Source organism: Dasypus novemcinctus, chromosome 15 (assembly GCF_030445035.2).
Source record: "Dasypus novemcinctus isolate mDasNov1 chromosome 15, mDasNov1.1.hap2, whole genome shotgun sequence".
NCBI classification, from domain to species: Eukaryota; Metazoa; Chordata; class Mammalia; order Cingulata; family Dasypodidae; genus Dasypus; species Dasypus novemcinctus.
The window spans coordinates 3,059,608-3,085,362 of record NC_080687.1 but is presented as its reverse complement, the minus strand read 5'-3'; the positions used below and the strand labels follow the sequence as shown (position 1 = coordinate 3,085,362).

General features: G+C 47.9%; 1 protein-coding gene across 3 annotated transcripts in view; it reads right to left on the bottom strand.

Annotated features, from left to right (window-relative positions):
* Positions 1-25,755, bottom strand: part of ALG5 (ALG5 dolichyl-phosphate beta-glucosyltransferase) — a 39,299-nt gene that overhangs the window by 7,980 nt on the left and 5,564 nt on the right. For 2 of the 3 annotated variants that reach the window (XM_004453310.5, XM_058276937.2), the window contains exons 4-8: positions 25,212-25,280; positions 20,476-20,568; positions 17,276-17,389; positions 8,341-8,400; positions 3,986-4,137 (exon numbers count right to left, since the gene is read on the bottom strand). In XM_004453310.5, the coding sequence (XP_004453367.2) occupies positions 3,986-4,137; positions 8,341-8,400; positions 17,276-17,389; positions 20,476-20,568; positions 25,212-25,280 (488 nt within the window). Of the gene's footprint in view, positions 1-3,985; positions 4,138-5,390; positions 5,517-8,340; positions 8,401-17,275; positions 17,390-20,475; positions 20,569-25,211; positions 25,281-25,755 lie in introns of those variants that run through there. The other variant, XM_071208141.1, reaches the window with a different exon arrangement.

Here is a 25,755-nt window from a genome sequence, read left to right as displayed (position 1 = left end):
GGCCCACGGCGAAGCCAGCCCCAGGCCCCCACGCAGGACGAGGGGAAAGGCAGTGCAGCCACCGCACCCAGGGCCCCAGCGTGAACTGTCGTTACTGTCACCGTCAACACCGACCTAAACAAAACCACTGTACAACTACAGCAGGAGGGGGCTGTGGAGCGTGTACAGGGATGTAAGAGAACTACACATCCACTGCGTCCTTATTGGTAAGTTAACGTTTAAAACTGAAAAGCTGAGAAATAGCTTCACAGAAACGTTATTTTGAGTATGACGGCAAATACCAAAAGGACAGCCAGGCAAGCTGCCAGCGGCTGGGGGGAGAGCTGGGGCAAGGGGTGAGCCTCAAAGGATTGACTTTAAATTACAAACACAGATAACTGATTAAAATAACGCTCGGTGAAGAATGCAAGTTTCAAAGAACCAATTTTTAAAGTATCTCATAACCTGGGTCCCACTGTACCTTGACAGGATATGTACAGCTCTGAGAACAGGCCTAGTCAGCGCCGCCCGAGCCAACAGTTCCTGGCCCTCTCCCTCCCCTGGAATCTGAAGAGACCCCAGCAGGCTCTTAACTTCGGCTGTATTCTTTGCTGTTTCCTAATACTTGATTTTAATTTCTTGAAACTTAGGGGAAAAGTCTTAATGAATCTTTTGAATATCTCTCTTGAAATAAGGAGCAGACATACAACCTGCTTTCTCTAACTTCTGCTGCATAAGGGAAAAACGCACGGCTCTTCATCTTTCTGGATTTGGAGTGCAGGCACAGGGGCATTTCAGGGAGCTCCGTCAACACCGCTCCCTGCAGTGGCAAAGGGCGGCGGGTGGCGCCTGCTGGTTCTCCGGGAGGAGCCCAGGACAAACACAAAGGACTCTGCACTGAGACCCGAGAGGCCAAAAGGCCCGGAAGAAACACTTAAAAGCCTGCACATGAACATAACCTTTCAGGAGGAAGAAAAAAATCAAATAGTATTTTTTCACTTAAAAACCCAAGGCAAGCCCTAACCTAACCCATGGCTGTCTCCTGTGAAGGCCATGAGCCTGAGGCTGCAAAGGCGGCCGGTTCAAACCCAGGCGTGCTCTGCGTAAAGACGCAGCGTGGAGACGGGCGTATGTGTCTCGGGAGTGCTCACAGGCCGGCCACACGCCTCATGGACAGTGTGTAGGAAAACGGACTTCATCTGCTTTTCTAACGAGGCCACTAGGAAACTTGAAATTACACATACGGCTACATCTGCTGCTCCTACGATACTTCTATTGCACAATGCAGCCGTGGAACAATGCTGAGGGAAACCTCTGGATTTTCCTGTTATCAACTCTAATCTTTTATACTTCAAGAAGAAAGACCTTTAACAATGAAAAACAGTATTCTCCATTTCTAAATCCTTCCTCCCCACTACAAAGCACCGAGAGATGGGACGCTGTTTCTGGAGGTGACACACAGTTCAAGGTGTCAGATGCGGAGGGAGGGCTTCACTTCCAAGGTGGCCTTCTTAGCTCCTCTCAGTTGGGATTCCATTAACTATCAGTTTATTTTATTCTTTGACATAATAGAAACATGTTGGCTCTGGAGTTCAGTGTCTGGTCAGTGGGCGCTACTTTGGAGTTTGTGTTCCTGAGTGTGATGGAGTTGGACTCAGATGTGACTCCTCTACACATGCCTCTTCTGTCATTTTTATTGAACCTGGGGTTGGCACTGGGGTTGGTGTATACTCAGGAGACTTGAATCTCTGGACTGCCCATGTGCCAGCTGGGCCCTGAGCTTCAGCAGAGTTGCAGCTCCTACTCTCTGGTTCATTGGTCTTACCCAGGACAGCTAAGAGGGAGGTGAGGATGGTCAACCACCACACCAGGGAACTGAGAGCGTCTACAGCTGCAAGCGGGAGAATCCTATCCATCATCCATGTGGGCTCTAAGCCCCTCTTGATGTAGAGGTGGAGTGGACCTCACCATCCCAGGGTCCACAGGATGGAGGAATAAAAATATGGATTACAGTGGACTTACTGGTATTCTACTATATTACTACTGTGATTAGCAAAGGAAGAAACTGTATCATTGATGTGGAGAAAGTGGCCATGGTAGTTGCTGAGGGCAGGGAGAGGGAAGAAAAAATGTGACGTGGGGGCATTTTCGGGACTTGGAGTTGTCCTAAATGATACTGCAGGGACAGATGCTGGACATTATATATCCTGCCACAACCCACTGAATGGACTGGGGGAGAGTGTAAACTACAATGTGGACTATAATCCATGCGGTGCAGCAGTGCTCCAAAATGTATCCACCAAGTGCAATGAATGTGCCACAATGATGAAACAGGAGGTTGATGTGGGAGGAGTGGGGTGGGAGGTGTGTGGGGTATATGGGAACCTCTTATATTTCAGGGCTAGTTAAAGACCTGTTTTCAGGAAGACAACAGATCTTTGCTAGCAAATGCACAAAAGGCACAGAGACTACAGAGGGACTGATCTCAGATGCAGATGTGCCGGGGCGGAAAATGTTCTTGATTTAGAAGTTCTGAAGATGTCACCCTCTAAGAGGCTCCACTGAGGACCAGAGGTCAGCACAGTGACTCAGAAGCAACTGCCCGAGGGCTGAGGACGGCGCTGGGCCACCGCCACACCCAGCGCTGAGCGCGCCCACTGCGCAGCGGCGCTAGACGCGTCCTCCCTGCACCAGGGCAGCTCCATTTCCAACGCAATATGCTCTATTGTTAACATGTTGCTTGATTTCGATGATGCTATTAGTCATAACTGCACTAAACTGAGCTTCAAAGCACTTTTGCTTACCTCGGCTCATTTGAAACCCACAGTGAAAATGCGTGATTTTTGCTGTACTGACAGGTGTGCATCGCCAGGACCCTAACTCAGAAAGTTCCCCCAGCGTACCCCGAGGCGGGGCCCCAGGCAGGCGCACAGCAGAGGCGGGCAGCACTGAGCATGGCTCCCCGCAGCCCTCCTGAGCACCCGCTCTGGCGACACGCCAGAGGGCAGGGCCCTGACCTGGCGCAGAGGGGGCAGCGGTGGCCGGAGGGGAGCCCTGAGCGAAAGGAACTGAGCAGTTGGGGGGAGCGGGGAGGGGCGGCAGACCACAGCACCGGCCGAGGCCACGTAGGGGCCAGAGCCCAAGAGGAAGCCGGGACGCGCCACCCCCAGCTAGGGAACGCTTCCTGGGGCTGCGGCAGGCAGTCTGGAGGGCAGGGCACAGAAAGGCCACGGCCCGGGCTGCCCCGTGCAGACCCCAGGGTTCTGCCCCACCAGGCCTGGGTGGAGAGCTCTGAGCCCGAGGCGGGGTCCGGGTGGGGGTGCCCAGGGAGCAGAGCATGTCATGGAGGCGGCGCCTGGCAGGACCGCGGCCCGCCAACCGGGCTGAGTAGGACGAGGTTAACGCCACTGCCGGCTTTCGCGGCTGGGACAGAAAGAGGCCTCAGGAGGAGGCTGGCGCCAGTGCACGCTGAGGGGGTGTGGATGAGCGCGGAGCGAGGACAGGGCATGCAAGGCAGACCAGGCTTTCAAGAAAGAGCTGGCAGTGAAGGAAAGAGAAGGGCTGGAGATGATGGATGGGAGGGGTCAAGGAAAAGAGTTTTTTAAAACAAGATACATGCAGACTTGTAAAGATCTGATGGGAAAGATGTGGTAGGGAGGAAGAGAGAAAACAAAACAACAGGATTAGGTTCTTGAGAAGGGGGGCGGGCTGCAGGGGACAGAGGACTGGCCTGAAGACAAGATGGATCTCCTGGGAACGGAGGGAAGGAAGTGACATTGGGCCCCTACTCTTCAAAGGGAAAAGCGGAAGCTTAAGGAAGAGTTTGTAGGCCCCTCAATTTATATCGCCTGCGGGTAAGGTGAATACGTAACTCAACGCTGCACGTTCTGTGCACACATGCCACCTCTGTTTCCACCTGGGTGCTCGTTCTAGAATACAGGGTGATCCCAGCACCTGGAGAAACCGCCGGGTAACAGATACCAGACACAGCCAGTGAGGAACCTACCAGCGTTCAACGTGCAGAGACGAAAAGGTCCGTGCAGCCGCCTCTCGAGTTAGTAATTTGAACCCACACTGTGTGTCCCTGATTCCTCTGACACACAGAGACCACACCAGGAAGTGGAACCCGTACATGAGGAGAGTGCGGAAGTAAGAGCGCTGCAACAAAGACAGAGAGAAATGACTGTCCGTTAACAGGACAGGGACTCTGCACACGTGTGGCTGTGGACAACTGCACTTCCACAGGTGGCTTCCGGGCAGATCTTACACACAAACGCTTCCCTGGCAAAGTAAACTCCAGGCACGGTTGGAACGCCTCCTGCGGGCCCACAGGGCAGAGGCCAAGAGCAACAGCTGCTCATCTCCAGAGAGCCAGCGCTTGGGAGAGGGACACGGGGCTGCTGGGGCCAGGAGAGCACCGCATCTACCTACACGCTTTATGCCCCACACACATTTCTGTTTCACAAAAGGTGGCAGTGATCAGTGTATATTGGAAAAACAAAGTCTTAAGATTTGAACCTGAAGTCAACCCCTAACTAATGAGGATACTGCCAGAAGAGGAGTATCTTACAGTAGTTACAGACAAAACAGCACCCCCAAGGAGCTGGAAACAAATCACCAGTCTCTAACTCGGTAGACCAGATATCTACTAAATCTATTTTAATGATGGAGTTCTTCAATATCTGGACATTGGATTTAAGGGGTCTTCCATTTAATCCCACCTGAGGATTCACCACTGTTATTAGTGATTTATTCGTAGTAACAGAGTAAATAATGATGTTCCATTATTCACTGAACACTGAAAACTTCTAAAATAGGAAAATCATAGGTTGTTAATATCATATCTTCAAGCCTTTCATATTTAAGATTATGCCACCTATTATGGTTCTACGTTGAACACATAATCTTCCACTATATAATAAAGATTCCTTCTTCCTTTTGGTTTTTCTTTTTTTATAATTAGTCCATGGTATCTTTATTTGCACGGCTGCTTCTGTCACCCTCAAACATGACGTGGTAGAAAGGGCAGGGAGCTGAGCAGGCTTGTATTTGAATCCCAGCTGTGTGGGGGATTAGCAGGGTCGTGACCTTGAGCAAGTCTCCCCATCGACAGAATAGGAACCTGCCTCACAAAGTTATTGTAAAGATCCACTGAGCTGTTAGCAGGTGCATGGCCAGAAAGTAGCAGGAACTCATTAAGCATTTTTGATAAAGGAAGAAACTGTGAAAGCTCACTGTACCCCTGGACCACACTTGTAATTTCACTTGTGTTTTAAAGAGAGCAGGGAGGGAAGAATAAAACACTCATTAGGTATGTAAAACAAACTTGTTTTAAATGATCTAGAACTTCTCATTTATAACCTAGAATCATGAGTTACGTTTTCATATAAATATGTCTTACCTCTCTAAGTAGATAGGGCAGAAACCTCATCTTAAAATACTTTGAGAATCTCACAACAGCTTGCTCAGGGCCTTCCATATAAAATACTTCCAATAAACACTGGTTGACTGATTAAACCTCCAAAAGAGCATTTATGCTTAGGAAAGGAACAAATAGAAATTGAGAGATAAAAAAAAAAAAAATTAAAAGGTAGAAAAATATCTATAAACTATTTTCCTTGAATAATTTTTAGTGTTGATTTAGGTGACCTTATCAGTTATCAAATGAAAGTATTTGTGACTGCTTTGCTTATATGTTAAAAGAAGATTTCTGTTTATTTATTTCAGGATAATGGCTATTAAAAAAACCCACCCAAACCGGAAATATTTAATTTACTTGATTTCGACATATTTGAAAGCTTAACAAGGTAAACCACAAATAAGAACTTTTTAGAAGACATCCAAAAATATAATATAGGATAGTTATTTACAAGAAGCTAACAATGCCATAAATAGCATCTTACAAATTTTTAGAACTGACCTTTAAAAACATGAAGGAAAAAGACATTCACTGCTTTAGTATGAAGAGTAATCTCCTAATGTTCATGAAACATGAACAAGTAACTTTAAAGCTGACTGCTAATTTGTTCCAAGATGTAAGCAGACAAAGACTCTTCAAAGGAAACAGAAGACCTCCCTCAACTCAATGCTGAAGGATTTTGGTATTCTTTTTAAATAACAAATTCAGAAACACCCAGACACTATCAACATTACTGTTATGTAGAACACATGGGACACGGCCCACTGAGGCATGCAAAAGGACTCCGCGGGATGGAGGGCAGTAAAACCAGCTGAGGTTGGGGACAGACGTGTTTAGGAAAGAGGAACCCGTGGACCGGCCCGAGGAGCTCCTGCAGCAGCTGTTTGCGAGCCTGGTTCTCTAACTCTTCGGTAGTTTTCTCCCTGTCCACATGGAGCCCCTCCCAGGCTTGTTCCCTACTGTGCAGGAGGCCGAGAGGGGAGTGCAGCTGTGTTCCCCTGGCACATGAAGGTGCACAACTGCCTCCTGGAGAGGACCTCCCAGGACTAACCAGCCTGGAACAGGAACCCTTCTGGGCAGCAGGTGCACAGTACCTGAGGGCTGACCTCAGTTTACCCTTTCTTCCTAGAGAACAGTGGCCGATTCTGGAGGAACCCAGAGCACAAAATCGAATCAATCTCTAGGCTTTCGAGAGGGACGGATGGGTAGCAAGATAAATAATAAACACACAGGCCTCATGATAAAAGCAGCACGAGGTAAAGAGATTTTGGCCATGGCATAGCCTCATTTAAATTCTATTGGGAAAAACTCAAGAGTTTTCAACAAATGGTGGTCCTAAGTGAAGACGCTTTCTTGGCTCCCTTCTGCTGCTTCCCACAACACATTCTGTCCAGAGTACTTTCACAGCTTCCTGACTGGCTCCTTGCTTCCTACTTTTTCAATTTACCTTTTTTCATCAGATTACCCCCCCCCATTAATACATATTTTAAAAAAAAAGAACAAATTTACTCATAAAATCTGTATTTTAATACTGGCCTATTTTTATTAAGTGCTTTTGTTCCCACAGATATTTTTACATTGATAATTACAACATATTTACAACATTATACTCTGTTTTTTCCCCCACACAGCCGTATAGCTTGGGTATTTCCCCATGATATACAGTCTTTATAATCATCAGTTTTACTGGCTTCGTAATACTTCACCCAAGGTATATAACCTGTATTTCTTATTGTGGGGCATTTGGCATTTTATAGTTTCTAGTATTTTATAATGATAAATGACATTGTGCTGAATGAGATGGGCATATACCTTTTCCTTTTACCTCCTTGCATTGGTAGAGTGATGAGGTTGGACTAGCTAATCTCAAAGGGCTCTTTCAATTTTAAATTACTAGGAGTGTAATATTCTCTGTAGTTATTAAACTTTTTCAAATATAAACTACTGGAATAGATGCTGAGGAGGTTAAAATCTTACTTCCTAAGAGGCAGAGGAGTCTCAGTGTCCACACTTGAACAAAATCCTTAAGAAGTCTTTTGACTGCTTCATGGGTAAAAAATTCCCATTTCCTCAAATCCTATTTCAGACTAACTGAGGAAGGTTCAGTCTTTTAATCTACTAGTTCTCAATCTTTAAAGTACATAAGGGAGACCTGGGGAATTGCTAAAAATGTCCATGCTTCGTCCCAGCCCTGGAATCTGATTCAGTGTGTCTGGGATGGGCCTAGGAATATGGGTTTAAAAAACAGACTCCCAGATAATTCTGGCCATGCTTTGAAAACACCGCTTTCTTCTCCCAGCTATCTGACCACTCTAGTAGACAGATCACTGGGAATATAGTGGGGCATTACTGGGCATGCTACACTAGACATGTACCTTAAAGTGAAAAAGTGATTTTAAAAAATTGCAGAGAACAATTCTTTAATATTTTCCCAAGTTACTTCAGCTTTAACAGCCTAGTCTATAAATTATAACATGAAGAATATAATATCTTCAGATGTTTTATACCCGAAAAAAAGCAGTCAATAACTGTTTTCAAATTATAAGGTATACCGCTTTTCTAAGAGAAACACAGCTTAAAATTAAGGCAAAGTGATTGGTTTAAAAATAAACCATTTAGAGAAGTTTGCCTCATACTGTCTTAAAAACAAAAAAAAAAACCCTATTTGCATCTTAGGCAAAAAGAAATCCATTTTTCATGTGTACATCTTTTAAAAAAAATCTCAATGTGCCAATCCTTCATGAACTTCTAAAATAAAAAAATTCTTTCTTTTGAAAGGAAACTTATTTGTAAGAGTAAACATGGATTCTGTATAATCTATGTATCTTTTAAAAAAAAGATCGAAGAGAAAAAAAAAAGTAAACATGGAAACCTATTTCTTGCCAATGTACTGTATATGTGAAAAAGAAAAAAAATGTTCTATGAGTTAACAAAAGCCTCACCTGAGCAATTGATTCTTTTTCCAAATGAGCTCGAGATCCACATGCGATAGCCATTTGATCCTAAGGGAAAAAATGCAATAAAATCATTTTTCGAAATTTAAATACCATTAATAATTTATTTCCAATATGAATGTCTCATTTTTGGAAACTGGTAAGACATTCCAGAGTTTGCTGGCTCCCACTCTTATTTTTTCTTGTAATTTATTTGTTGAGAAAACCAGGTTGTTTGTCCTGTAGAGTCTTCCAGGTTTGGATTTTGCTGACTGCATCCTGTGCTGTCATTTACATGTTCCTCTGTCTTCTATATTTCCTATAAACTGGTAGTTAGACGTAGAGATTTAACAATCCGTCAAGAACCTGTCATGATAGCTCTGTAAACTTCCTACTGCAATATTTTAGGAAGCAGGAATTGTCTTTCTTTCTTGGGTCATTTTTAAGGGCAATATAATATTTCATTGTGTAGACTTATACTTTAGTCATTTCCTTATACATTTGGCCATTCTGATTTAATATAAAGGTGCCTAGAAGTAGACCTTTGCATACAAAATTCTGTATTTTGGACTTCTTTGGATAAAGTCATAGAAGTAGAATTGTTAGAAGCACAAATGTTTTTAATACATATGGCCACATTGTTCTTTAAAGGCTCATTTCCAGTAACTTGATATATGCAAATCTTCGTCACTTTTAATTATTCTCAGTTTAAATGTCCTAATGTGAAAAGGGAAAAATATAACTGAGTTTATTTTTTAAGGTAAATTTTGGGGGGATGTTTATCAGTTATCAATATTTTCTTTGGGAAATTATCTGGTATATGCTTTGTCCACTATATATCAGTAGGAATAATTTTCTTTTCCTTTCATTTCTGGCAGAGGCCATCTTGTACAGAAAAGGAGAGAATGTTTTCTTAAAGAAGAACCACCTTAAAGGCTCAGAAAATATATGGAAAATAAGCTCAACTCTGAACTAAAAAGGAGCAGGATTACTGGTCAGCTAATAAAAAGGGACATCCTTCTACCTTTCAGAGATCCATGTGTAGAGGAAAAAGTGTCATTTAAACTAAAAACAAATAAAAAACAAAAGCCTTCCTTTAAAATCCCCCCCCCTTAAACCCCAAAAAGCTTTTACAAGTTTTGTATCTGAAGAGTTCTCATGTAAGACCTGAATCCCTGATACTGATCTCCAGATCATATGGGATTAATCTAAAAAGCTCTTAAGTCAGCTGTTCCTCAGAAATGAAGGAGATTCTTGTTTTAAAAACTGCCCATATTTAAGAGGTATGGAGAAAGAGTCTGATTCTTTTATAAAAAATGTTCCCTCCAGCCACTGTGCTGTCTTTTCGTGGACCACGAGTTAGACGCAGCATACAGAAAGACAGTCACATGACCCAGCCCGAGCTCTCCGAGCCTCCAGGTCTGCACGCCCGGCTCTGCACACTGCCTGGCTCTGCACGCCCTCGAAACAAGGAAGGCGTCTGAGCAGGTGCAACCAGCAGCCAACCCACCCTAGCTCCCAGCTCCACCCTGAGCATTGGCACGAAAAGCAAATGGAGACTGATGATGCTTGAGGCCTGGAAAATAAGGCTTCTTATTTTCAGCTGCTCTAATGATTTTATTGCTCTGTAACAAAATATATCAAACTGACACTGATTCCAAGGTCATTGTGAGTTGAAGTTTAACCACAGCGATGGCTAACAGGATGCCAGTGTGAAGGCCACTGAGCTCCACCCACTCCCCTAAAATCTCAGGCCACAACTGCCCATCACGAGGTGCTGGCTGGGTACGTGAGAGCCTAGTGGTCACTCTCTGGACCCCTTCTTGTAGGAGACACCAGGAATCAAACCACGGAACCACACCCACTCCTGCATTCTTGAAGCAAGTCCCAGAGATTCCAGGGCTGATGTCCACAGGCCCCGGCCCCGCCGACTCCTCCATTTTGCTCTTCCAGGGTATGATTTAGTGCCCCAAGAACAGGCTCCACGCTGGCTGCAAGTCCCCTAGATGCCACTGCTGCTTCCCCGAGGCTGTCCTCTACAAGCACAGCCCCAAGCACAGCACCTGTGATGAAACGAGCTAGTCGGAGCTCCCCCAGCCGTGGCCTTCGCGGCCTGCCTGCCGGCTGAGAACGCAGCTGCCAGGACTGCAGGACCCTGGTCCCCAAGAGCTGTTCCCCCCCCCCCCAAGCCTGGCTTCCTGCTCTGGCACCTCCAGGTAACTACAGCAGCAGCAAGGACCACCTGTCGGCCATCTCGGGTCCTTCCAGTCGGGGCCAGGCAAAGCTGGCCCTCATGCTGAGCCACACGCCCAGGGCGCACTGGGAGGACAGAGAGGGCCTGGTGCTCTGGACAGCACAACTGCAAAGTGGTGGGGACCTGGGGTGCGCTGGAATTTGGGGGGGCTAGGGACAGCAGTGGGTCGGAGCGTTCATCTGGCTGCACACGCCTGAGCCTCACCTGGCGAAGGCTGCCAACAGGGCCCCCTCCAGTGGGCTACCGGTCACCGTGTGGCCAGGAGGGAGTAGCCGGCCTCAGCACTTCCTCTGGCCTTGCCCCAGGCCAGCCTGGACAGTGTCCGCCGAGTCCTTGTGGGTTGTTCCCGCTGCTCACCAGGTGGCCGAGTGGGCAGCCAGGTGTTCCGTGGGACACTGAGGTAGAGCCCTAGCCCCCCCAGAAGGCACGCAGATCCACTGCGTTCCTGTTCTCGCACCACCCAGGGCAGGTGTAACCTAAGCCCCTCTCACCGGGTGCACCCCTGAACGCCGCCCTGAGCCTTCCCGCGGGGGCCTCTGGAAGAGCGCCCCACCCCCCGCTATTTCCAGGTCTTCACCGCCCTGCGGCTCATACCTGCACGAGGCCACCCCGGTGGACCAACACACGTCTCTGGAGAGGCCTCTCACGGTGTGGCTCGCTGCCTGGTCTCTGAGGCCAGGTGCCGTATTCTGGAAATGTGAACACACTTTTGCTCTTTCCTTAGCTCACAGCTGTCTCCCGGGCTGCTGGCCATCAGCTTCTCCAGGACTCCGGAGGCGGATTCTACACTGGGTGAAGCGGAGCCACGGCCGGAGCTGCTTGTCTTTGCCTTCACTCCCTGGGACAGGGAGCTGCTGAAGTGGCGGGGTCACAGGCCACGTCACCACTGCCAAGGGTGCTTCTGTAATGCATCCAGACTGCTCATCCTCAAGCACGGCACCCTGCCCGTGCTCACGGGCCCGAGGCCCACCACGCAGGCCAGGTGGCGCCGACCACGCTCAGTGTTTTGGCTTTTGTCTAAGGAGGTGCCAGGGAGTGAACCCAGGGCCTTGGACATGAGCAGGTGCTCACCCACGGCACTACATCCGCTCCCCTCAATGAGAACGGTCTTTCATTGGCTGGTTTTCAGGCGGTACTTGGGATAGAACCTGGTTCTTGTCCAAGGGAAGCAGGTGCTCAGCCACTGAGCTACTTCCGCTCCTCGGTGCAGCTGCTTGAGGACGGGCTCCTGAGGGCCTGGGCGAGTCGCCCTGGCGGGCTTGGATGCCAGGCTTCTGGGAGCAGAGGGGACCGGGGCCGCTGTCCGCCAGCACGCCAGCCTGCAGCTTCACGTCATCGGCTCGCTGCCCTTTTGCTCCGACAACTCTCGGTCTTTTTTTTTTTTAAGATTTATTTATTTAATTCCCCTCCCCTCTCCCGGTTGTCTGTTCTCTGTGTCTATTTGCTGTGTCTTGTTTCTTTGTCCGCTTCTGTTGTCGTCAGCGGCACGGGAAGTGTGGGCGGCGCCATTCCTGGGCAGGCTGCACTTTTCTTTCGCGCTGGGCGGCTCTCCTTATGGGGTGCACTCCTTGCGCGTGGGGCTCCCCTACGTGGGGGAAACCCCTGCGTGGCGCGGCACTCCTTGTGCGCATCAGCACTGCGCATGGGCCAGCTCCACACGGGTCAAGGAGGCCCGGGGTTTGAACCACGGACCTGCCATATGATAGACGGACGCCCTAACCACATGATAGACGGACGCCCTAACCACTGGGTCAAGTCCGTTTCCCAACTCTCAGTCTTGAAAGAACGTGGTCGCTTGAGCTTCTGGGCTTGGATTCCCGCTGCTGGAGACGAGGAGGGGGGCAGCTGCGCTGAGCTCGCCCCCTCGCTGGGGAGCAGGTACACGCCCGCCATACGCAGTCACACTCGGTGAATCACTGCGGTGAATCACAGGGAACGGCACTGGCTGGGGAACAGCGAGCCTTGGCACCCAGTGTGTACGTCCACCGGCCTCTGGGTCCCAGGGACCCACCCTCGCTGAGGCACCCATGTATCCTCCTGCCCGCGCCTCACCCAGCACAGGAGCTCATTCTTAGGCCTGTTTCTGAAAACAGTCCAATTCCTTACGGTTTCTTTAAGGTGAATACTGAAGTTACTACGACAGCTAGAGTTTAAAAGTGGTTATTGAATATTTATATTGTCCGTCAGAAAGAAGAGACTGCCCAGAATCTGTCCTTCCTGGCACTTCCCCACCTACTCTACTCACTGGAGGGAAGAACAGGCTAAGGAATGGGGGAGAACCGATCCACCCCGACTGAAGGCAATGCGCACAGCAGCTGCGGGGGACAGAGGAGCGCTGACGTGCTCACGACCAGAGGCGCTGGCCAAGAGCTGGACGCAGCCGCACACGGGACAGTGCTTCATTCCACCATCACCTCCACCAGGAGGGGCCGTGCTCCACCTGCAGACAAGGACCGAGGCTGACACATCACCCTGCCAACGTCACGTGGGGCGTGAACCCCGCTTTAGCCTTGCTCTCCTTTATGAGAATTTTGCTTCTGGGTACCATTTGGGACTATGATTTTTAATGCTGTATGGGGCTATCCCCTTAGAAATTATGTACAGCAGCATTCACCACGCGCGACTACCCGCCTGGCGCTGTCCGAGCGGGCAGAGGCAGCAGTACGGCCCCTCTAGTGAAGCGCACGTCCCAGCTGGACGGAGAACGTGCCGAATGGGGACGATGCTTGTCTAACATCTGTCTTATCACTAGATTTGAACAGCTCCACAGGAGCCAACTTCCCACACAACAGGATCATATCTCTTTGGGAACCAAACTTTTAATCCTTTTCAACATAAATCATTTTAAAACTTTATATACTTTCTGCTTTTAAAATTAAGAGTGTGTCCTCCTGACAGCCGTGGAGGTGTAAGTTCCGTGGTTATTCTGGGTCACAGCCGTGGTGCTCTGGGCGTGGTGGGCTTGCTGTGCCTTTTTACGAGCTTCCTGGTCCCTGTGCTAGAAGAAGGTCCCCCTCCAAGGTGCGTGTGCGAGCATCACACACTTACTCTGAAAGGCAGCGCGAGTCCTGAGCCTTCAACAAGCTATCTGCAGAATGTGGGAGCAGCTTTGTCATCTGCCAAGACAGGTTGTCCTAAGAGTTTTGTTATATATACATCTACGTCTTTTTAATGTTTTCAAGACAGCCCTGTCTCTTATTTGATTTTCAGAGACCTCAGCAAAAATGCCTGTGTAACTGCCTGGTCTAAAAAAACAAATGATTTTGGAAGTCAAGGGCTCCAGTTATCCACATATCGAGAAGGTGGAAACATAAACACATCTCTCTCTATACGAGCCTCTCAGGCTACCCACGTAGCCCACAAGAAAAGGGAAGCAGCAGTACTATGTTCTTCTGTTTACAGAAACAACCAAACCATGAAATGGTGTACCAAAACCTCAATTGGCCAAGGATTCTTGATTCTGTTTTGAATAGACCAAGCCATTAAAAAGTGATCATCACATACCTTGTTTAGAAAAACTACCACAAGCCAAGCATGTTTTTATTAAAAGAGGAAGAATAACCACTGGCTAGGAAAATGAAAAGCTGTGAGAAAAGCTTTGCACACTAAAAAAAAAAAAGGGGGAAAAATAATACAAATTTAGAACTAAAATGTAGGCACTCTATTTTGTGTGTGTTATAGAAAGAATGACTTAAATTAAGTATATTTAATTTTAAATCTGAAAAGAACAATTATTCAGAAAAGGAAATGCAGGCCACTTTTCTGAGCTGACCTTGGAGAATGCTAGACCAGAACATGTTATCTGGACATGTTACCAGAACATGCTAGCTGAATGTCCTGAGAGGACAGACAGGTAAGAAATAACAGCAAATTCCTTTCTGTTGCAATAAATAATAAAATCTACAGATACAAAAGAAACCAACTTAGGAACGATAGAAAAATATACTGGAAAAATTACCTAACCAGTTCTGTCCAAACAATATTATAAAAGAAACTGAGCTGAACCAGTGCCACCTAGTGAGCAGGCACTAATTATGGGCTCTGACGACCTGTAATTAGTTATTTTTTGTTCCTGTTTCTGTTATTTGGGCACTCTTCACGTCAATATTTTCAGCTTATCAAATCTGTGGCTCAGATGACTTGCAAAGGGAACAGCAGCTGCCTTAAGGAGAGTAAGAGCCCACATCTGGAAAGACTGAGAGCGCAGCGCTGAGCACAGCATGCCTGCAGCGTCCTGCCATCCTGACCCGAGACCTGGAGACAGCGCGCTCTGCCACACGAGGCGGAGAAGGCCCCGAGCATCCCCTGGGGAGAGGAGGTGACCGACACCAACGAGAAGAGGCCCACAGACCGCTGCACCTTCAGGGGAGGGTCAGCAGGATGGCAATGAAAAGCGAGGATGGCGCTATGTTTAAAAACTGGAAGAACTCCTGACATAGCTCTGAAGGGCTAGCAGGGCAGAAAAGGACTAGCTGGACACTTTACGATACTGCGGGGGCTGCGGCGACTTCGCTGGGCCTGTGTGAGCAGACACTGGAAGGCGGGTGGCGCTTCCAGTGCTGGGCTGACGGGGTCAGCCAATGACAGCTGTGGTCTAAACACAGGCTGCTGGTCGTTTCTGTAATTAAAATGTGCCTGTAGGTAGTGAGCAAACAGGGAAGGCCGCCTGTTTGCTCATGACCTACAGTTGCCTCCTCGGCTACAGCCACAGTTCTGCCTTCAAGCAGAAATACTACACAGCCCTTTACAGAAGGAACCTGCTGACACCTAAATGAGATGATAAAGAAGATGCTTCTAACACCTCCATAAATTCAGGGAGGAAGACCCTGACCTTGCCCTCAGCGGTTTGTCCTGGGAGGACTCTCCAAGCCCCCACATCCTGCCTGTGTCTTTGATTACCTGGGAGCCTTGGGCACAGGGCACTCACGTGGGGACTCTGGGTTTGGAGGTCAGCTCGGGAAGCCCACCACGCCCGGGTGACGGGGCCCAGCAAGGCTGTGACGCCTTGCTGCTGTGGCTAACTCTGCGGACACTTTGTGCTTGGAACCCTCTGCATTCCACCCAACGTGGCTCTTCTCTTGGCTGATTTCAGTCTATCTTTTGGCTGGAATAAGCCGAAAGTGAGGATAGCTTTTGGTGAGTTTTGTGGAGTCCTTCCAGTAAAGTGGAACCTGAGGTGGTCCTGGGAATCCCAAACCTGCAACAGGTGCCAGAAGTTGAGGGCTTGTGGACAGTTCCCTAACTCAACTGCATGTTAGTTTCCGAGTGTGAACCTAAAGCAAGGGCCGTGAGTGGTTAGAAACTGTCCGAGTCCTGAGGAACCAGGTCCCACTTCAACCCTACTTTTTCACTGGGCTGATCCCCAGCCTGTATGCTAATTCTCCAAAACTCCCAACATCTACAGTGGCAATACAGTGAATCGGGTGTAAGGATAGAGGGGACTGGAGTCACAAGGCAAAGCTCAGATGTTTTTCTGTTTATTGACTGTTCCATGCACTAACTTTAGTTAAATCACTTAAGCTTTCCGTGTTCTACTGTGAAAAGGCATGAAGTCACCTGCTAACCATCTGCTGCCTTCTAACCTCTGTCCCACTTGTGGCTCCTCAAGCTAGAGGGATCCTGGAGGAGCAACAACTTACCAGCTCTCCGTGTTTCCCATGGAGGGAACGAGAGATCAAACCCAGTATCTTCAACTGGGTTTTCCTTTTTGCTCAGTATATAATGATTTACTAAGAGGTGGAAGAGGAAATACATTTTCTATTACTAATAAGGGAAGACACGTAATCTCTCCAATGATCATTTCCTATCTTAAGGTATAAGGTAGCATGTCCACAGGACTTTCCACAATGGTGGACTGTTCTCTGTGCAGGACAGTACAGTAGCCAGTACATGTGACTTCAACGTATTTGAAATGTGGCTAGGGAGGCTGAGGAGGTAAACTTTCAATTTCATTTAATTTTAATTAATTTAAATAGCACTCGTGGCTACTGGTTACTGTTTTATATAGCACAATAAGGGACATTTTCATAACTAGTTCTTTTAAGAATTGTATTAGTTAACATAGTATCTTTAAAAAAGTGCCTGTTAGAAAGAAAGGAGTATGGGTGGGACAGGGAAGAGACATATTTTGCAATCCATGAAATTAAAGATATTTTATAAAATACCAATGGGGGGAATAGGAAGATTAAAAAAGGTACTAGAAATTTATAGATTATCAAATCAAGTACTTAATAGCATATGTGTACATAATTACATATATTTTGAGAGTAGCTATTATTTTTATGAGAACAATCACTATTCATTATAATGAAAACCAAATAGGAAACTGCAAAACACACATTCAAAACCAAAACTCGAATCACCGGAGAATGCAGTAACTATAAATTCACCCCCCTTTTCTACGTGGTATTTTATGAGGGGTCTGGGTTTTTGTTTAAACTATTTTTTGCTTCTGGGTCACAGAATATTGTTTTGAAGAAACTGTGACCCAGTTACATTTCACCATTTTATCTGAAATCTCTGGTCACACTTTTAAATAAAAGCCTTAACTGAATATGCATAGTGACACTGTTACAGGATTTCACACCAGAACCGCCCCTCCCCCCATCTTTTAACATATAGATCAACTCTCTTTTAACTTCCCTTTAGATTCTGTGTTCATGACTACATTTTAAGTGGTCTTATACTCACAGGCCAAGGCTGTAGGTCACTCAGCCCCTCCTCTAATTTCTCAATATCTGGAAACTTTGTGGCTCCATCTGCATCTGCCATGAGGATCTTTTCTCCTCGAGAACTGAACACACCCTGTATTTAAAAATGTCAAGTAAAAGAAACCTGCTTAAAATTAAGGTTAATTCAATCACATTTTAATTGGTTCTGATTTAAAAATATCTAAGAGTGAATCTTAGGTATGAAACGGCAGGAGGCCAAAGTTCACTGAAAACAAATTACATTGATAAAATCTTTCTAAATGTATCTACTGCCTACTTCATTATTTTAAAAACTGTGTGAGGTCATACTAACACCATGGAAAATACCAGTATAATGGAATAGATTTGGAAAAATTAAAGATATTCTGCAACCCCAAGAATAAAAAAAAGTAAAAGCCCATGAACATTCTGTTTGAGTCATGGTGCTTAAAAAGGACCAGGGCTGGAGAAGCAAATAGAGAACATGTGTATGGACAGATGACCAAATCTGATATACAAAGCATTGTTGTGAATGGATGTTTTTTAATGATAGGACCTAAAATATTTTAAACTAATTGTTGACTAAAGAATTTGGGGAGCCACTAAAATTTAGTAAGTGTGGATACATCAAAATATTTTATGTCACTTGAAGGGACCTGACACTTAGCAAAATTATACCACTCAATTTTGGATTGGTCTTTTATGTGAAATTATGGCTCTAGAGGAGTGTATATTTTATACAAACTGCAAATCAACTCTTAATTTCTAGGGCTTATTTGAATGAATTTTTTCTTAAGAGGAAATGTATTATTTGATATGGTAAAGTGTGAGCCTGATAATCAGTACCCCGATGTTGCCTTACACACCCACTAGAATATGGCGACAAAGCAGAAATAGAAGTGTTAACTTATTTATTAACACCTGAACATTTGGGGGGTTTTGGAAAAGAAAAACATATGAAGAACAAAATCTGGAGCTACTGGTCTGAAATGGGAAGAAACCAGCCCCAAGCAATGTCTCATCACTGTGCCCAGACGCGGCACGGGTGACTACAGGCCGTGATTGAGCAGTCACAGAAAACTGCTCCATCTTTAAAAAAAAAGGCTTCCTCGAGGCTGCCACGCCCCCAGGTCACAGCTGGGAGCGCGCTCCCTGGCCAGGTTTCTTCTGGGATGGGGTCTGCTCTACGCAGGCCTGTCCTGGCCCCTCAGCCACCCCGGAGCTTTCTTCCCCTGCACTTGCCAGGCCGTGGCTCCTGGCTCTTGACCCTGGTCCTTGCCAACCTCGGCCAGGGTGATGGCTACAGCCGTCACCTGAAGAATGGGGCCGGTTCAGAAGCTCTGCTCCCACTCTCTCTGCAAGGCCATTCCAGATGCCTCCAGCTTAGCAGGGCTCAACCCTGACCAACCCGCCCTGGACCCCAGCGGCCGTAGCACCCCCCACCCCACCCCTGGGCCCTCCAGGCCTTCAGGGCCCACTCCCCTCTTCCGGACATCAGGCCAGTCCCACCTCACTGCCAGTCCCGCCCACGCCTCTTCTTCCACCGTCATGTGCAGTAGGAACTCTGGGCCCTTGCTGTCCTGTCCGGTCTGAGTGTCTGTGGGGGCTGGGGTCACACTGGACTGGCCAACAGAGCCAATCAGGGTGGGAGCTGGTCACCCCGTCGAGTCTTGGGGGGTGGAGTGGGAGCTGGGTACCAACAGTGGACTTGGGGTCGTGAGATCAGTGGACTTCAGAGGCTGGAGCCCATCATACGGGCAATCCATCAATCAGACCTACATTCTGGCGCCCAATAAAACTCTGACACACCCCGCCCTCCGGGGAGACCACAGAGGCTCCGTGTGCGCCTTCCCTTGGCTGAGTTTAATCTTGTGAGTCTCAAGCACATCACTGACCTGTGTGGTTGGAGAATCCTCGAAACGTGCAGCTGGGGTAGAAGGTGACTGTCTTAACCAGCTCACTCTAATCTGCACTCTACCATTAATTTCTCCAAGACCTGGAATAAGGTTACTTTCCCTATCCATGCCTCACTTCCTTCATCCAAACAAGAGGAATAACAACACTTAACTCATGAGAGACTGTGGGGAGTTTTAAACGTGAAAGTTACACTGAGTTAATTTACTGTCCTGCTCAGAACCAGCTGTCTGCGAAGCCAGGGCCTGGCCCGCGGGAAGCCTGCCCTCACCAGCACCTCCTGTCCAGCCCTCGCCACTCTCCTCCCGTGGCTGAGACGCTGCTCGCTACCCATCAGCATCAGTCTTCCAGTTTCCTTACTAAGAGATCCCTAATTTGGTTGGGAACAAAAAAGTAAGAAAAAACATTTCTCAGCCTTCCTTGGAAACAGGGGTGGCCATGTGACACTGCCTTGGCCAATGAGACTTAAGTAAAAGTGACTGGGGGGAGCTTCTGGGAAAGCCCTTTAAAAGGGGGGAAACTGGACAGCATGCTTCCTTTGCCCTCTGCCCTTCTCCTTTTTGTGTGAAATGTTGATGTGATGGCTAGCACTCCAGGAATCACTTGGTGTGCACGAAGAAGAGGGAGTAAAAAGTTAGGAGCTTGATTTTCTGATACTGTGGGCTTGCAGAATAAGTCCTACCCTGCAACTTCCACACTTTTCCTAGCTGGGAGGAGAAGGAGGGAGAATAAATAACCCCCTAAGTCATGTAAGGTATCACTGTCCAGGTTATTTTTCACATGCGACATATCTTGATCTCTACCTGATAGGCTGCAAATGAAAGTTAACTTCTCTTTCTCGGAGCTTCTACAGCACTTTACCTGCGTGCACGCTTAGTGTGTCTACAGACTGTGACTTTCAAGAGGACAGGCCCTGCCGGGCCCCTCAGACATTCCCATGCCGGACAAAGTAGCTTCATGCAGGAAGCACCCAATATGCAAGGGCACACGTAAACTGCAAAAAATCTGACTATATCGTGACTCAATCAAAGATACTTATGTGCAGATGATAACATTTTAGGCATTTAACAGCTACATATTTTTCTAAATCATCCATTATGTATAGATACAGCAATGATACTCTTAGATTTGACAAAATACATATTTATAAAGTTACTATTAAAACTATGTTGCCACTAGCTTGAAATGCTGGGACTCAACCAGCCAGCTGTAGAATGTAGAGAGTCTGTAAAAGAGGTTATCCAAAACGCCTTTATAGTTTAGATAAAATGTTAAAATATGCATTACCATCCTAACAGCTCCGCCTTTTCCACGATTCTTCACCAGCGTTATTACTCGTACTTTGTCACTTCCATATTTCTGGCAATATTTATAAGCTACCTGTCAAATTATATAAAAGTCAGAATAAAATTAACTTGGATTCAATAGTTTCACAAACTAGGCTTCTTCTTTGGTTCAAATGCTGTTGTGGTCTCCCCTTCCTGCGCCTGTGTGCCTGGGCCCTGAGGAGCTGGATTCCCGGGGCCAAGAGCTGGCACTGCCCTGTGACGCCGAAGTCGAAATGCAGTTTCCTGAGAGAGAGGCGCTGGGACAGGCAGTGACCACCCCTCCTGGGCTGAGCTGCCCAGCTGCTGGGAGAAACAGAGCCCACGGCCGACGCGCCTGGGCCCGAGGTGCAGGACTCGACGACTTGCTCCGGTCTCCCACCTGTCTTATTCCCCAAAGGGGCTGTTGGTAGCCTGGGCCATTTCCTCAAACCCCATCACATCAGCAGATAACCCTACGTGACTTCTGCTTTCCTTCTGAATCCTCCAGCCCTTCCTCTCTGCTGGCTTCTTTTTTTTTTTTTTTTTTTTTTTTTAATTTTTTTATTTTTTATTGACTTTGTAATAATATTACATTAAAAATATATATGTGAGGTCCCATTCAACCCCACCCCCCACCCCCCCTCTCCCCCCCCCCAACAACACTCGTTCCCATCATCATGACACATCCATTGGATTTGTCTGCTGGCTTCTTGGCCTCAAACTTACTTAAGTCTCCAGCACCCTAAATGCTTTCCTCTGACCTCACTGTTACCTGGTTTTCATGGACAATCAAGTCATGAGGCATTCACCAGTATTGTTACCTCCACTCCTCCTTCAATCCCCAATGGGATGGTGTGTGCCCCTCGCTTTCCCATACCCCTTCCCACTTCACCTCTTCCTGTCAGCGGCACCCAGGCCTTGGGAAGTCTGCCACCTTCTGTGGCCACTGTGAAGCGGTCCTCACCTGGTATTTGCCCTGTATGTGGTCTAGAGCTGTGTACCCCAGAACAACATGGTTAGACAACCCACTCCTGCGGGTGTGACCCCACTGGAAGCAGGGCCCTCTGATGAGGCTCCTTCAGGCCAGCTGCGGCCCGGCCCAGTCAGGACGGGTCTTGCCCTGTTACTGGAGTCCTCAACAAGCAGGATGAAACTCAGACGTAGAGAACAACGCAGAGGGAGCAGCCAGAAGCCAAACACTAACGGAGCACAAAGGAGCAGGGAGAGGCCGGGGAGGCCACTACGGGCGCTGCCAGGTGACAGAGGCACCAGGACCAAGGGGCCCTGGAGCTGGCTAGAAGGCCAGTCTTCAGGAAGAAGGCAGCACCCTGCGGTGCCTGGATTTGGGACTTCAGGCCTCAACACTGAGCTAATGAACTCCCTGTTCACGCCAACCCATTGCATGGTTGAGCAGCAAAGGAAACCAAAATGCCCTCCTCTGTTCCTTCTCAGCCCCCATCACTGACTCACCTCAGTTTCCCCGTAGGTGCTGATGCTGCCTCGAGGACCCTGTTCTAAAACCTGCTTGGGCAGCCCTTGGCGCCCCCGTCTTCTCAATGTGGACCCACGGGGGGGGGGGGCAGGGGAGTCACTGCACGGCCTTAGTTACTGCTGGACTAGGTGCTTATGAGCCTCACCTGCCCTTCAGCAGCCTGGACTTCTCTCTTGGGTCCCTGGACGGTTATCAAATACAGAAATTCAGTTCCTGTATCTCTTCTGCCTACCCCTCCCTGCTCCTTCCATTCCTCACTGCAGCAAATGGGCTCACCACCTACCACCCTGCTCCAGCTCCTGAGAATCGCCCCCATCTCCATTGCCCTCGACAATTCTCCGGCTATTAAAACTCTGTCAAGTCATTCCTGAAATGCCGCTCTTCTCCACTCCCTCCTCACTACATCTTATTAACTCAGATCAGGGCCTCATTTCCTATAGTCTCAAAATCCCAAACCTGGCTCCCACTGCTTTCTCCAAAAGCATGAGGGGAGCTCCAGTCAGGTGGCCCGTGTTGAAATTCACTCTGTGATGACCCACTGTGTGTCTCAAGTGTGAAGTCCTTACCACGGAAGAATGCGTGTGCTTTGGCTCTCGCCTGCCTGTTCTAGCTTTGGCTCCTGATGCTGCTAGTCCCTTGTATGCCAGTAGTTCATGAGATTTTGAGATTTCCATCACACAGTCCTTGGCATACTCTCTTCAGCTCTTACCTGTCAGGCCAGCTGAAGACTGAGCTCAAGCATCATTTCTTTTTTCTAGTTTCCGTGCCATCTCCGCCCTTCCACTCACCGAACTATTATCTCACTTACCACACGCCAGAGGCTGCCCCACTAGTCTGCGAGCTACTGAAATGCAAAGACCACGATTTCCAGCGCCAGGCCCTGCACTCAGTGCCACCCACACACCACACCTGTGTCTTCCTCACTACGAAGGCCCCGTCTTGTACAGGGACCTGTGCTGTCCCAGGAAGGAACCAGTTGGTCCAAATCCACTTGGCCATGTACCTGCCCTGCCTTCGCTGCAGGCAACGTGGTCATATTAGCCTGACCTGACTCATGAACTCTAGGAGGAGGTCTGCTGGGGAGAGGGGAGGGTGGTCATCCTGTAGGCTTTTATTCCCACTGAAGCAGATCACTCTTAATGCCTTGGCTCTCTTGTTTGCTGCTTCTGGACATGAGATTCTTGGAGATGCGGCTACTTTGTGGTGCAGGAATGGCAAGAAAATTGAAAAGATGTGGGCTCAGCATTTCAGCCTCCAGGCCTTAAGACAAAGGCCATGCCTCACATCTCCGTCTTCCCTCCACTTGTGGTACCAGCTTGTGAAGCGCCTACTCACAGAAAAGTTACCTGCATTGTGGATGCTGTGTTCTGAAATAGGGCAAAGCATGAAAACCGTGAGGAGACTCCTGAACCAGGAACAGAAGTCTTAGTGCAAACTGCTGGCTGAACAAAAAAAAGCTTCGCTAGGCTGGGATGAGAGGAGGAGCCGACGCTTTCTGAAGACTGAAAACCGTTTCTCCTTGGTTCCCAGCACTCCTTCTTTTTAGAGCCTTTGCTGTCAGCTTCAAAGAAAGCCAATATTGCTGAAGCCACACCTGTCAGGCATACGTGTACCCTGAGAGTTTACAGTGTGCCTTTTAGAGCATAGCAGCAGTGGTCACTCTGTGGCATTTAGTTTACCGAGTACTTACTCACCTTTCTAGTATGTTACTTAAGGGTAAAATAAACACCACGGTACAACTGCAATATTCTCTTACACTGTACATTGTATATAAACTGTGTCCACTGTAAATTCCTCAGGAACGAGAACTGGGTCTAAAATTTCTCTTACATCCTTCAGAGAGTGAAACACAATTCAGGCAGTCAAATAAACAACCCCCAAAAAGCTAGTCTGTTGTTTTTTAAAAACTGATGCTAAGTATGACTTGAAGTTTCTTCTTTCTTTCAACCTTGGAGGCAGCACGGTGCGAGGCAGGTGTGCACCTTACCCTCCATGAGAGCTGCTGCTGCTCAGGCCAAAGCGCCTCCAAGCAGAGGTGCTCTGTGGGAAAATTCCAGTTTCCTCAGCTGGTCGAGGATACTCTGCAACTTTCTAGGCCAAAGCTTTCACGTCAATAAATGCCTGGAACATTCGGTGTAGCATGCACTCTTCCAGAAATGAGATGGATGGTGCCTTCTGGCTTCCCTGCCTTTGCTGGACCACTTACCCCAACTGGACCCACCGTAACCCCTGTGCTCCTGGTCACAATTACCCCAACTGAACCCGCGGTAACCCCCGCGCTCCTGGTCACGATCACCCAACTGGACCCGCGGTAACCCTCGCGCTCCCGGTCACAATTATCCAACTGGACATGCTGTAATCCCCGCGCTCCTGGTCACGACACCTGTAGGTACAGTTCAAGCCCCTTCTCTGTCTCTCAGATCTTCTGTGCGTGTCGTCACCACACAGCTCCCTGGAGTCTCCTTACACAAAGGGACCAGGTTCCCGTGGCCCATCTGCGTGTGGCACTGTGTGCACAGCTGGTATTCAATAAAAATGACCCCTGTAGAATAATGAGGTGCACGACTATTTCCCTGCATTTATTTTAAGGTCCCTTATGTAACTATTACACAAGATTATTAGTAGCATCACAAATAACACTATACATCAAAGAAAAAAAAGTGAGCTGTTCTTAATAACAGATATATTTAGATGTTCAGACATTAATTTACCAGGACACTGGGCAGACTTAATAAAGCAACTATGACAAGCATGGGTCAGCCGTGTGTGCAATCCTGGGCCTAGGAGAGCAGGAGTGAGAGGGGAGGCACCACTTCCACGGGCAAATCTCGAAGTGCCTGAGGTGCAGTGGCAAAGAAGAAGGCACCTGCCTACCTGCATGACTGCTTTAGGGACTGCAGGGCAAGGTATAGCCTAAGAAAGGGCTTAGCTTAGCAAGAAAGGAACTGTCAACCAGAAGGCTAAGAGGTTACCCAGACGCCAGGCTGAACCGCTGCCTCGTCCACTCCCTATCTGGTGACCGCTGAAGCATCCTGATCTGAAGAAGCAGGGGAGGCAGATTTACCTCCTGGCTTTCCAGGTGAGACAGCTCTGCTTTTCCTACTCCCCACATTATAACAAGAAGGCACCAGGCACAGTGTTAGGGGTGCTGGAGACATGAGTTCACATGTGCTAAAATCCTCCATCTCCCATCTACTGGCAAGTCCAAAAGCAGGTCCCGTTACCTTTGACGTCTGGTCCTTGCTGCCATCATCAACTACGATCACCTCATAAGTGAACAGAGGATCCTGCTTCTAAAGGAAAGGAAAGGAAAGATCACGACATGGCATTAACTGCCGTCGGGAATTCTAATAAAACTTCAGGGACTTAACACACAACTTTTACAATGCCGATGCGTATAAATATGAATCTAAGTATAATTGTTCCCCCACATGAAATGAAAAGATTAAAATGAAGAGGAGGCAGGGCACCAGGCAGGAGCAGAGGCGCCGATCCCGACAACACTGGAACTGAGTTAACCAAGTCCTTACACAGATGCTTTTCTCCTGACTTTTCTAGCACAGTGGGAACAGCCAGAAGTGAGCCCCTGGCATCCCTGACTGCACCTTGGTGTGTGCCGGCTATGGTGAGGGCTCTCCCAGGCTGCTCTCCTCTTACTTTATGCTTCTGTAGCAGGAGCCACTCTGCCCTCCTGCCGGGCATCTGTCCTCCTTGCCATGGGTTAGCAATAACCTCAATAGCTCCCCATCTTTCATTTGGAAGCTCAGG